The sequence below is a fragment of the Hippocampus comes genome, unplaced genomic scaffold (assembly GCF_001891065.2).
Source record: "Hippocampus comes isolate QL1 unplaced genomic scaffold, H_comes_QL1_v1.1 scaffold94, whole genome shotgun sequence".
Lineage (NCBI taxonomy): Eukaryota > Metazoa > Chordata > Actinopteri > Syngnathiformes > Syngnathidae > Hippocampus > Hippocampus comes.
In genome coordinates this window covers 639,625-653,316 of record NW_017806059.1, presented here as the reverse complement: position 1 = coordinate 653,316, position 13,692 = coordinate 639,625, and the positions used below count along the sequence as shown (strand labels likewise).

The following is a 13,692-nucleotide window of genomic DNA, read 5'->3' as shown; positions in this document are numbered from 1 at the left end:
CACCACCACCACCACCAATTTTAAGTGATCTGTGCATCTATTGAATGTGATTGGTTCAGCCTCTCAGACAGCGACCGTTATTTTTCTGGAAACAAACGCAAGGTAGAGCACATTTGTAATTAAAAAGATGCTTAAAAGACAGAAACCACCAGAAAAGCGGCTGCGTGGTGCAGATAAATGGAGATCAAAAAAGAAAAAAAAAGTTAATTGAGGATGCAGCCAAATGCGCAAAACTGACAGATCTCTTTTGTCATGGTGGGGCAGCCACATCAAGGATGACACGGGTCCGAGAAGCAGCAAGGTCCACAGCAGGTAAACAAACACTATCTGCTCCAACGGTGCAGTCATGATCTCAGACTTGAGACGAGGGTCGTCACAAGAACCGACACTACCGGTAATCTGAACGTGACCGAACTGGGATCCGCTCCAGCTGCTTGGTGTGGCCAGAGTTGAAGCCCATCAGCATGACGCGCCATGTGTCTTTCTCCGGTCAGTTGTCATGAGAACAAGACGCTCTGATGGTGTTTTAGATGTTTGTAGAGCAAGTGCTGCCCGTTCCGTGGATCCTTTCTGTCCTCTATTTGCGTGTGCAATGTCGGGCCCCTTTGACCTCAAAACCCATGTGGAATGCAGCCCGGCTATGCCACTGAAGAACAGTGTGTGAAACGACGTAATTAAAGTCGGCATTACAGCAAAGGTGGTAACTGGGATCATAAACACTCACTTTTTCATTCAATCCCTCTAATCAGGCATTTGCGTTTAGTCAGGGCAGTGATTCATCAGAAAATAGCAGCCATTGATGTTGTTTAGTAACCTCCCACTGTCACTAACTCCATGTTAGAATTTTAGCAACAGAGAGGAGGTCATACAAGCAAAATGTTGTTTATTTAGAACCAAAAGCCGATGGCTAAGCTGCAAGAAGAACCTTGACATGTCATTTTTTAAAGCATTTTAAAATAAAGGAGCTTGGTTTTACACACACACACACACACACACGCACACACACACACACACACACACACACACACACACACACACACACACACACACACACACACACACACACACACATAAACACAGCGGCACCGTAGTCAACTGTTGAGCACGTCAGCCTCACAGTGCAGAGGTGCAGGGTTCGATTCCGGCTTCGGCCTTCCTGTGTGGAGTTTGCATGGTCTCCCTGTGCCTGCGTGGGTATTCCGGTTTCCTCCCACATTCCAAAAACATGCATGGCAGGTTGATTGGGCATTCCAAATTGCCCCGAGGAGTGGTTGTTTGGCTATGTGTGCCGTGCGAGAGGCTGGCAACCAGTTCAGGGTGTACACGGCCTAAGACAGCTGGGATAGGCTCCAGCACGCAGATGACACTTGTGAGGATACGTGGATTAGAAAATGGATGGATGGATATACATACACGGTTAGATAGATAGATAGATAGATAGATAGATAGATAGATAGATAGATAGATAGATAGATAGATAGATAGATAGATAGATAGATAGATAGATAGATAGATAGATAGATAGATAGATAGATAGATAGATAGATAGATAGATAGATAGATAGATAGATAGACCTATCCATTCATTGTCTGATTCTGATCAGCTTATCCTAACGAGGGTTGCCGGTGTGCTGGAGCCTACCCCAGCTGTCATCGAGCAGTAGGTAGGGTAGACCCTGAACTGGGTACCAGACAATTGCAAGGCACATATAGACAAACAATTTAGAAGATTGAGAGTGTTCAAGCAACCTACCATGCATGTTTTTGGAATGCGGGAGGAAACTGGAGGACCCGGAGACTCATGCAGGCAGATGGGTTGTAAGTGTGAATGGTTGTTTATCTATGTGTCTCCTGCGATTGGCTGGCAACATCCTGAACCGGTCACCAGCCAATTGCAAGGCACAACAATTAATGCTCACAGTCACACCTAAGTTCGTAAAGTGGGGGGGGACCGGTGACTGAAGGTCCAACTGTTTGAATTTTATTTTGGTTTTGCTGCTGCTGCTATTTTGCTCTCGCTGGTGACATTAGAAAAAACAGCAAGACAACACAACAAAACTATGCTGGTCTATGCTGTTTTTATTATTAGTAGTTTTTTAAGCAGGGTTGTCACATCAGTGCTGGGACTTTTATAACACATTTCATCCAATACACACTATTTGACAACAAGTCAACATCGGTGCTGAAAGAATGGAACATACCCATCAAAATCAGCTGTTACCATTAACAGTGATACTAAATATTAATCGTAAGAGTCCCACCTCCCAGGACACACATGTCATCTCCCTCTCCCTTATTTGCCATAACTGTTTTTACTATACACTTGACAACAGTGAAAAATGTGAAAATGTACTAAAAACATTTCCTTTATAATGAATAAGGATTTTATGATGACGACAGATTTATTAGCGTCCTGGATTGGATTGTTTTCAAAGTTCAGCACGTTACACGGTACTTATTTGTTTTAACAGCGTGGCCATGTGGTGTGGTCCCAGATTACAGTGAAGGTAAAGAAACTTTATTTTTCACAAGTACAGCACAATGTTCTTTTCATGTAGCACTGAAAGAGCAGTGGGCAGCAACAGTGTATCAAATCCGGATCTTGTGTCATTATTTTTGTAATTGTAACTAGTTAGAAATTAACCGGATGTATTTTTTAATGTGGGGGGGGGGGGCAGAACACTCAAACGTAAATGTTGATTCCACCAACTTGCATTTGATGAATGAATGAAGGAATTGAAATAGGTGCTCTTGAACAAGGCATCCCAACACTGCACCACTAAAGGAATTTTAGTGTTCTTACTCACAAATGGCGAAGGCTGCTCTTCCTTCTCTCTTGGATTTTTACACCTGTGACACTAGCTATTTGCTTATGCTAACTGACTGTTCCTCAGTTGATTTTATTCATTCATTGTGATCATTTTCGTGACTTGTTTAGGTGTCTCGTGTGTGCAGTGATAGAGACAGCGTTCATTTAATTTCTAGAAAAGTGAGTACTCCTTTTGTCTCCAACTACTCTTTTTATTATTTCGCTCAACATTCCAAGACTCCCACCACTAAATACAACAATATTTAATTGGATCCAAAACTGTTTGGTGTGTGGTGTTGCTGTGATTACAGCGCTCTGTGAAAATGATGTGAATCATTTTAATGGTCATCACATGTTCTGTATGGAACCATTGGCATTGTTTTTAATAAGTCACTCGTTTCTTTTTCTTAAAGGTTACACAGCTTGACAACCATGATGAATTCCAAATAACAAATTACAATACAATTTGGTCCCAAGAGGTCATATATGCTATGTATCCTATCCTTTGATTTAACAGAAGATTTGAGATGTATATACTGTATTTTGCGGCCTGACTTTGAAAATAAACACCAGTTTGTTTTCTTCCGGATGGCTCAATATAAAGATATAAGTTTTAATGTTGTATCAGAGTGGAAAAAAGTGACTTGTATTTAAACATCAATACTGCATGTTTAGATCAAGTATCAAGCACTAGATGTATGCTTTACAACATGACCCCACCTGCAGATGTCGCAAAGCCTAAAATATTTAAGCGCTATACCCTGCATATGGTTTCACTGCTTTGACAGTTGCTTTATAATGACAGGAAGTGTTTGAGTAAATATTACGCTTACTCTCTGGCTGCTTAGATTAGGATCTGTTTAACATTCATTTGTGACGCGTTAAAAAGCATCTTCAACCTTCAGCGTTTCCAGTTCAACCCCACTTCGAAACCCTTTGACTTTGCCATTGCCCCGATACAGTAGAAGTACCGTTAATTGAAACCCAATTCTTTGAAGAAGGCGCCTGGAGCAAGCTCACCGAACCCCTGCTCCCATTTGCCGTTCCGATTCCAAATGTAGCATGGCATGTTTGACAAAGTGAATGAAGGGAATAACACCGGCTGTCAGGTCGAAAAGAGCCAGGCTAAAAGGCCACAGCAATCAGGAACATTTGGTCCAGCGTAGGCATGACTTCAATAAAATACCTCCAGCCCCACTTTTAAAAGCATTAGTCCTGGGTAAATTAAAAAGTAGAGTGCAATTAAAAGAAATCACTTTGTAAATGTTAGCATGTGGAAGTTGTTCTTTTTCCTTTCCCCCCTTTTTCCCTCCTCCATGCCGAACAAAGAATGCCCCAGAGGCAGAGTGGCGCAGCTGCTGAATATTACGGCATCCATGTGTTTTAAATAAGACCCCCATTATAATCCAAATCATAAAAAAAAAAAGGCAGTGGCTTCCTTAAACGGATCCTTCAAAAAAACATTTAAATTCAAGTTAACCGATATTGGACGACAGTGGTTGTGATTCATGGTGAAATAATAATTGGGAAAACAAAATCAAAGACTCAAATCACACCAAATATATGTTTTGAAGCATTTGATTTAAAACGGACTTAAATGCTCCAATTTCTCAGAACCTATTTGTTGACTTTTGTTGACATTACGAAATTCTGGAAATACCTCTGTTACATAAAATGACATGTGTTTCCAAAAGTTATTGACTGATCATTTGCAGGGTGCTGTGCTGGAAGGTAACCTGCCCCTTTCACTGCCCTTAACCTTAATACTGTATTTGTTTTGGCAACATCATGATGAGGCCAAAAGTTCATTGGTCTTGCTGGTCTCAATACAATAAATGAGCATTTTGGCTGAATATGTCGTAAACTACTTTCCCATAGTTCCCCTCTTCCAATCGTGCTTCCCAGTTTTAGTCCCAAGGGAAGAAACAGGAGATTTAACATGAAATGATCTGTCATATAAAATTCATACACACACGAGGGATTACACATCTGATTTATCACACTCGCAAACAACCTGCAGTTTTCAAAGAAGCTCTCAAGTGCACTTTAAGTTAAGTCATTTTCAAAGAAACCAAAGGCCCAAATTGCAGATTCATTTTGTGGGACGTACTGATCCGCAGCAGTCTACACCCAACCCTTTAGTTACAAGTCACCGAGGGTGTCGCCTCACACCAGGACAGATGAGTTTCCATGGGAGGAATGAGGATGTCTGGCCAAATCCACTTTTCCACCTTATTAAAATGGATATTTCCAAGTTGTCAGAGGGTGAAGTCTGGGTTTTGCAGACTCTTGCTGACAGTAGGCTTCCTTTTGCCACTGGTTCAGTATCTCCTGTGGCTCTCTCTCTTCCACAGTGCGGTATAGCGGGTTCCCTCTTGGTCGTAAGCCAGCAGAGTTCTGGCAAAATGTACACTTTTTGCTTAGCAGCAAACACTAATTTACTGTGACTTGGGTCGGCAGGGCAATTCCCAAATTCCATTTGACAAAATATATAATTTGTCCCCCATCGTGTAAATGCTTGTTCATGGTAAAAGAACTGGGTGTAAAACTGCCTGGCTAAATCAGCAGTGATCTCAAGTGTGCATCACTCTGACCACCAGTCTGGAATGAAGAGTGGGCACTGAGAAGTTCAGCCTGCTAACGCTTAGCTTCAATTTAGTTTCCAAGGAAATTGAGATTCAATAATATTACATTATATCTTTGGTATGGGCACCACAGTGGTGTATGGTTAGCACATCTGCCTCACGATTGAGAGGTTCTGACTTTTAATCTTAGCCCAGGCCCTCCTGTATAGAGTTACTGTGCGAATGTGAGTTTTCTCCGCGTACCTCTGGCTTCCTTCTGCATACCCAAAAAAGGCATGGTTGGTCAACAGAAGACTCTAAATCAGTGGTTCTTAACCTTGTTAGAGGTACCGAACCCAACCAGTTTATATGCACATTCACCGAACCCTTCATTCGTGAAAAATAAAAATAAGATTTTTTTTTTACAAATTGAAGACATAAAAAATGTTAATAAAAACAGAAAAAACGTTTTTTTAACTGTGCACAAAATGAACCAGCCAGTGATGGCCAAGCGGGTGTGTCATAACTAATTGACATGTCGAGTCGGGTGTGTCTCCATGGCAGAGGCTCTGTCGAACCCCTGAGATTGATTCACCGAACCCCTATAGCAGGGGTGTCAAACTCATTTTTGTCGCGGGCCACAATGAAGCGACCGTTTTCCTTGGAGGGCCGTTATGACTGTGAAAGCATTTAAAGAAGTCAAGAAAAATGGTTGATTCAACGATTGTTGAAGTTACTGCAATGAGGGAACTGGTAACAAGAAAATGCTCTCTTATTTATTACATATGAGGAGTTGAAATTTTGGTTCAGATTTTAGCAATCATGGTAGAAGTTGACATGTCTGATTCGCTTTCGCGGGCCACACAAAATGATGTGGCGGGCCAGATATGACCCCCGGGCCTTGAGTTTGACACCTGTGCCCTATAGGGTTCGATCAAACCCAGGTTGAGAACCACTGCTCTAAATTGATGACAAACGTGAATGTGAGTGTGATCTTTGGTCAAATCTGACTGATTTGGATGAAGCCTTGATAGTAAAACTCAACCAAGTGGCCAAACAAAGATGCTTGGAAAATCCTGGATTGGTCAACCAATATTTGTTTTCATGATTCAATACAACATCAAAAATGGTGGATAGCATCAGGATTTTCTTCACACTGAAAATATTTAACAGGTTGACTACAAACTCTTGTGTCTGATGTTGTTGCTATGGTTTACAAGGGAGATTTTTTAAATGAACCCAACCCTTAATTCCTAAATATATTCATAGATATGAATAAAATTATAATCATATAATATAACATATACTTAGACAGTACAGTGACCGCCTCACAGTGCAGAAGTGCAGGGTTCGATTTCAGGCCCCGGCCTTCCAGTGGGAGTTTGCATGTTCTCCCCATGTCTGCTTGGGATTTCTGAGGCTCCTCAGGTTCACACAGTTTCCTGCCACATTCCAAAAAACATGCACTGTAGGTTAAATTGATTACTTTAAATTGTCCCTAGGTGTGGTTGTGAGCGTGAATGGTTGTTTGTCTTTGTAATTGGCTGGCAACCAGTTCAGGGCACACCTTATCTGCTGGGATGGACATTCGTCAGTTCCACAGATTAGCAAAACAATCGTACACTAGATGGGCCTCACATTCTCAGGTCAAATCAAAGAAAGTCCGTCACCAGAAACTTACAGGTACACTCTACAGGCTTGAACCACAATGTTGCCTGGAATTTTCCATCATTTCTACGGGCGCTGTGGATGGGTGATAGGCACGGTCATGGCTGGGGCTGTCCGGATCCGATGATGTGCGTGTTAACCAGCGTTGGACTGAGTATGCCATCCCCCCCAATGACAGATCCTGCCACGGCTGTCAATGGTGATCTGGATGGGGGCTCATGTGGCTGTGGTTGTGTGGCGGTCTCGCACATTAAACGTCCAGTCAAACTCGGCAGGGGAAATGTGTTGGAATATAAATGACGACAACAAAGTGTTGATGGCGACGACGGGGAAAGATGGTTCAGAGGCCTCGGACTCGCTAATTTCTAGTCATCAAATACCCTCAACAATTGCAAGCAAAACCAACACATCTTCTTCACTCTGGATCAAAATTCAATGCCGAGCAAAAGGTGACTGTTGTCGCACAAGCACGGAAAGTGTAAAGCTACATGCTAACAGCGTCACCAATAGAGTCAAAAAGGTGCCAATTCCCGGAATAACAAATCAGAAAGGCAGTGTTTCAGACAGTTAATAATTCCAGATTAATTTGGGATGCAAAGTGTAAAGCGAAAGGCATACGCTGTGCGCATTTAAGCAATTGTGGTGTTAAGTAAAAAAGGGATCAAGTCTATTACCGACTTGATCAATATGAATTTCCTCTACATTTCTGAAACATATCTTAATGAATTCTCATCCTCAGCACGACTATTTGTACCTGGCTCAAATTTTTTTTCCAAATGATAGAGAGGATCGCAAGAAAAGGAAAACGTGTTAGTTCAATTCAGTGTGAGGAAAATCCCAATTCATCCACCATGTTTTAATTTACTAGAACAAATGCTGGTTGACCAATTTTGGATTTCCCACTTTTATTTGTTTTGGTCAAGTGTTATTCACTTTTATTATCGGTACTTTTGTTTAATGATTTATTTAACCTTTATTTAACCAGGAATGTCCCTTTGAGATTAAAAGCCTCTCTTTTCAAAAGAGTCCTGGCCAAGAGGCAGCAAGAAGTGACAGATTCAACACAAAATAACATCCAAACATACAAATCAATCAGGATGTACATACCCATTCACCAGTCTCACTCAGTCTTGGTCAGTGACCCGATTTGTACTTCAGTTCATGCATCTGTTCTCTTTTGCCTGCCTTTAATTTACTAAAATGATTACAAGTGTGACAGCCTAGTTGCTAACAAAGCCACTAAATAAAAGCACTGGTCTTGTAGTATGGCCTCCCGGAAAGAGCATCCGGGCCCATACGGGGCAGCGTGTTCTGATTATCTCCTCCAATCCCAATGAAATTGTCTATTTGAACAGATAGTTGCACTGTAACAGAAACGTAGATGTAGGAAATGAAACACAACAGGTGGTTTTACAAGGAGACAAGAGGTGCCACACACACCAAATGCCTCGCCAACTCAGTTGTCACCCCTACTACTGAATCTATCAATACTAAGTCCCAAATCTTCAAAGCGTTCCTGGTGGGGCGTAAAAGTTTATTCCCCCCCCCCCCCCCACACACACACACACACACGCAAGGGGTGGTGGGGTGCGGCGCAAGCAACTATCCATCCATCTATCCATTCATCTTCTGATCTGCTTATCCTCACAAGGGTCATGGGGAGGTGCTGGAGCCTATCTCAGCCGTCTTTGGACAGTAGGCGGGGGACACCCTCAACCGGTGTCCGGCCAATCGCAGGGAACACAGAGACGAACAACCATCCACACTCACACTCACACCTTGGGACAACTTTGAGTGTTCAATCAGCCTGCCAGGCACGTTTTTGAAATGTGGGAGGAAACCGGAGTACCCGGAGAAAACCCATGCAGGCCCGGGAGAACATGCAGACTCCAGACAGGAAGGCCGGAGCCAGGATCAAACCCACGACATCTGCACTGTGAGGTCGACGCGCTAACCACTTGCCCTAATGCAGTGTTTCTCAAAAAGTGGGGCGCGAGGCTCCATCAAGGGGGTCGCGTTTGACCTCGTCCTCGACCTAGTCCATAAAGTTGGTCCATATTTCTCTCTTTTTTTATTTTCTTATATGTTAATAAGGATACAGTGTTATGCAAAGGTGTACTTATAGCAATTTTATAGACAAATGATACTATTTATAGCCGTGCGAGGGGGGGGGCAAGATGTTTTCCTCTTCCTTGGGGGGGCATGACAGAAAATAATTGAGAACCACTGCCCTAATGTAATATATAATGTTAAAACATAACATTCATGAAATCACATGACACTCGAGAGCTCGTCAGTCAGTAGCCAGCGGAAATTGCATTTAAAGCATTTGTGCCAAAGACAGCACAGCAACATGAAAATCCCCTTTCTTGTTCGAGTCACTGTATGAGGAGGGACACAAAGTCCATATCAGAACTAGATGAAGGTAAATATTTCCAGGCATGATGAAAGAGTCACCTTGGTAACTATATATGTATGTACACACCAATATTTGCTACTTTCGACAGGATTAACTCAACAGAGCGAAAGAAGCTGAACACAACTGACAAACACCACATAGTCTCTGGAAGATGATGAAGCCCTTCAATTTGTCTGTTGCAGTGATCATCATGCTTGCCTTCCTTTTAATTCAGGAGGGTTGCACCATCTCTATTGACAATTGGGTAAGGACAGAAAAAAAAAAACAATTTCTTGTTTGATCCAACTTTTTTCTGAGACATCTTTTCATACTGGACATTGAAATCATAGGAGCCTGACCAGCATATGATGGAAACAAGAGATGACGCAGCTGCTGAGATCCCAGTGGACTTATGGAAGGTATCAGACAGTATTTTGATTTATCAAGCAGGATGAGTGATATTTCCAAACAGTGCTCAAAGTTTGTGTTGTTCACACAGGTGGCAGACAACAAGAGGCAGAAACGTCATAATGGAGCTTGCAAATTTTGCTGCAACTGCTGCGGTCGTACGCATTTCTGTGCCTTTTGCTGCGAATGGTGATTCGAAGAATCATCTGCACTGTCACATCAAAAATATTCCTTTGTTCATTTTTATTCTGCCTAGAAGCAATTTCATTTGTTAGAGTTGAACATGCTTGCATACTTTGTGGTGTGATGCTTAGGACAGACAAAAAAAATCTGAAATGTCTCTTTACACAATAAATGCAGATAAACTGGATGTGACAAAGTGTTGGTTGAGTCATGATTAAAACGCACAAATGGCAAATGCAGTTAAAATAACCTAAAATTAACTCTAAAGTGAACAGGGATCCATTGAAGGGAGGCCAGAATTGGATTTTGTGCTCTGGTCCGAAGGCAACAACAAATTAAACAAAGAAAAAAAAAATTACTTGTGCATATTTGGCAATTATTTTCTCACCATTGTGCGTACGGTGGTGAATAAGAATTCTATTCTAAATGATGGGATAATAACTAAATAATAGTAACAACATAGGGTGTTCGACTGGTTTGTGCGTCCACTCACATCGCAGAGGTCCACGGTTCGATTCCGGGCCCAGCCTTCCTGTGTGAATTTTGCATGTTCTCCCTGTGCCTGCATGGGTTTTCTTCAGTCACTCCAGTTTCCTCCCACCTTCCAAAAACAGGAACACTCGAAATTGTCCCTTGGTGTGATTGTGTTTGTCCACATGAGACCTGTGATTGGCTGGCAACCAGTTCAGGGTGTACCCTGCCTGCTGCCCGAAGACAGCTGAGATCGGCTCCAGCATGCTGGCGACTCGCATGAGGATAAGCGGCTCAGATTATGAATGGATGGATGGAATAAGAACAACAGAAACACGAATGAAATGCAGCACTTTGAATTCTTTATTGACACTAAAACCTCCAAAAAGGGCATGACACTTTGTTTGTGAAGCACAACAATACAAACAAGGGAAGAATAACAGAGGCAAGAATTTACTATCAGACGCTTGGATTTCTGGACCTGTCCAAGACTGAAAATTGGGTTACAGCGGTTGCTGATCTGTTGGCCTCAGATCATGCAACTTTTCACCAATGCCGAAAGGTGGTCAGCCCATTCTGCCTCCAAGCTATAGGCCAAACCCTAGTGCACAAAAGCCAAGTTGCAACTGTGTCCCCAAGACAGAGCAGATGCCAGAGACAGAGAAACCCGCTCCATTTGGCGAAGCAAGGCGCTCAACCGCATGCTGGGTGGGAAGGCTCCAAGAACTGCAGAGCACATAGAGACAAACCATTCACTCTGACATTCATATCCTTGGACAACTTAGCTATACTAACACGTATTTTCCTATACTACAGTAACACACCTTTTTTTGGGGGGGTGCGGGGGGGGCGTATTAGAAGAAACTAGAGTACCTGGAGAAAATCCAACAAATGCGGGGAGAATATACAAACACCATACAGCTGGGCTGGAGCCCGGAATCGAATTACAGACCTACATTGGGAAGAACAAATATTTCATCAACTGCTGAATTTTTTCCACTTACAAAGCAGGTGGAGGTCTGTAATTTGTATCAAAGATACTCTTCAACTATGAGTTACATTATCAAAAACAAAACTCAAGAAAAACACAGTTGATGATTTTTAAATCATTCATTTGCATTTTATTGCCTGACGTAAGGATTTGATCACCGATCAACCAGTAAGAATGTAGGCTCCCACAGACCTGTTTGTTCTTCTTTCAGAAGCCTTCCCGTTCTCCACTCATTACCTGTATTAACTTCACCTGTTTGAACAACTTACCTGAATAAGACACCTGTCTGCACACTGAAATCAAACAAACTCCAACCTCTCCACAATGTCCAAGACCAGAGATCTGTGCAAGGACATCAGCGGTAAAATTGTCCACTTGCAAAAGGCCGGGATGGTCTCCAGGACAATAGGCAAGCCGCTTGGTGTCAAGGCAACAACTGTTGTTGAAATTATCAGAAAATGGAAGAAGTTCAAGACGACGGGCAATCTCCCCCGCTCTGGACCACGATGCAAGATCTCTCCTCGTGGGGCATCAATTATCCTGAGAACGGTGAGGGATGAGCCCAGAAGTACATGGCAGCACCTGGTCAATGACCTGAATCGAGCTCAAGCCACAGTGTCAAAGAAAACCATCAGTAACATGTTCCACCCGTGATGGAATAAAATCCTGTAGTTGCACGCAAGGTCCCCCAACTCAAGCAGGCGGTTGTCAAGACCTGTCTGAAGTTTACCAGTGACCATCTGGATGATCCAGAGGAGGAATGGGAGAAGGTCATGTGCTCTGAAAAGAAAAAAAAGTGGAGCTTGGCCATGTTTAGAGGAGGAGGAAGGATGAGTACAACCCCAAGAAAACCATCCCAACTGTGAAGTATGGAGGTGGAAACATCATTCTTTGGGGGGACTTTTCTGCAAAGGGGATGCAACGACTGCACCGTATTGAGGGGAGGATGAATGAGGCCGTGTATCATGAGAACTTGGCCAACAAGCACTTTGTATGCAGCGATGGCTGTTTGAAAAATCGATTCTGATCTTCTGGAGGTTCGTTTTAAATTCTGTCCCTCATACTTGAAGAGTACCTTTCAAACGAATTACAGACCTTGACCTACTTTGTAAGTGGGAAAACTTCAAAAATCAGTTCTCTCCACTGTAAGGACTACGAGGTTGATATGCTAAGTGCTGGTCCACCATCCGAGCCAAATGTAAAATACAATATTAAAACATAACACACACATAAAACCTTTTGATCAAGTCACATTCGAGAGCTCGTCAGTCGGTAGGTAGCGGAAATTGCATTTACTACATTTGTGCCAAAGACAGCACAGCAACACGAAAAATCCCCTTTCTTGTTCCAGCCACCATTTGAGGAGGGACACAAAGTCCATATCAGAAGTACATGAATAAGTTAAATATTGCCCGGCATGATGAAAGAGTCACCTTGGTAACTATATATATATACACACCAGTCGTTGCTACTTTTGACAGGATTCACTGAACAGAGCGAAAGAAGCTGAACACAATCGACAAACACCGCATACTCTCTGGAAGATGATGAAGCCCTTCAATTTGTCTGTTGCAGTGATCATCATGCTTGCCTTCCTTTTTATTCAGGAGGGTTCCACCATCTCTCTTGACAATAGGGTAAGCACATGAAATAAATAATTTTTTGTTTGTTTCTTTTCGGAGACATCTTTTCATACTGGACATTGAAATCATAGGAGCCTGACCAGCATATGATGGAAACAAGAGATGACGCAGCTGCTGAGATCCCAGTGGACTTATGGAAGGTATCAGACAGTATTTTGATTTATCAAGCAGGATGAGTGATATTTCCAAACAGTGCTCAAAGTTTGTGTTGTTCACACAGGCGGCAGACAACAAGAGGCAGAAACGCCATAGTGGACCTTGCAAATTTTGCTGCAACTGCTGCGGTCATATGAATTTCTGTGGCTTTTGCTGCGAATGGAGATTCTAAGAATCATCTGGATTGTCACATCAATCAAAATTATTCCTTTGATAAATTTTGCTTGGCGTGTAAGCAATTGCATTTGGTAGAATTCAAAATATGCTTACATAGTGGTGTGACACTGATGACAGATAAAAAAAAAATCTGAAATGTCTCTTTACACAATAAAGACCGAAAAACAACATGCATCAAAGTGTTGGTTGAGTCATGATTAAAATGCACAAATGACATCCATTCA

General features: G+C 42.4%; 2 protein-coding genes across 2 annotated transcripts; both read left to right on the top strand.

The window, feature by feature from the left end:
• Positions 1 to 9,516: 9,516 nt before the first annotated feature.
• LOC109529621 (hepcidin-like) lies at positions 9,517 to 10,201 on the top strand. The gene is made up of 3 exons (XM_019892990.1): positions 9,517 to 9,704; positions 9,790 to 9,858; positions 9,939 to 10,201. The coding sequence occupies exons 1-3, from the start codon at positions 9,612 to 9,614 to the stop codon at positions 10,038 to 10,040; spliced, it is 264 nt and encodes an 87-aa protein (XP_019748549.1). The 5' UTR covers positions 9,517 to 9,611; the 3' UTR covers positions 10,041 to 10,201.
• Positions 10,202 to 12,958: 2,757 nt separating this feature from the next.
• On the top strand, positions 12,959 to 13,587 carry LOC109529619 (hepcidin-like). The gene is made up of 3 exons (XM_019892988.1): positions 12,959 to 13,129; positions 13,207 to 13,275; positions 13,356 to 13,587. The coding sequence occupies exons 1-3, from the start codon at positions 13,037 to 13,039 to the stop codon at positions 13,461 to 13,463; spliced, it is 270 nt and encodes an 89-aa protein (XP_019748547.1). The 5' UTR covers positions 12,959 to 13,036; the 3' UTR covers positions 13,464 to 13,587.
• The last annotated feature ends 105 nt before the right edge of the window (positions 13,588 to 13,692 follow it).

Bases quoted from the DNA above. Each gene is read 5' to 3' on its own strand.
- LOC109529619 (XM_019892988.1), top strand. From the start codon at position 13,037: ATGATGAAGCCCTTCAATTTGTCTGTTGCAGTGATCATCATGCTTGCC. The intron at 13,130-13,206 runs GTAAGCACATGA...TTGAAATCATAG, and splicing joins CCATCTCTCTTGACAATAGG to GAGCCTGACCAGCATATGAT. The intron at 13,276-13,355 runs GTATCAGACAGT...TTGTTCACACAG, and splicing joins TCCCAGTGGACTTATGGAAG to GCGGCAGACAACAAGAGGCA.
- LOC109529621 (XM_019892990.1), top strand. From the start codon at position 9,612: ATGATGAAGCCCTTCAATTTGTCTGTTGCAGTGATCATCATGCTTGCC. The intron at 9,705-9,789 runs GTAAGGACAGAA...TTGAAATCATAG, and splicing joins CCATCTCTATTGACAATTGG to GAGCCTGACCAGCATATGAT. The intron at 9,859-9,938 runs GTATCAGACAGT...TTGTTCACACAG, and splicing joins TCCCAGTGGACTTATGGAAG to GTGGCAGACAACAAGAGGCA.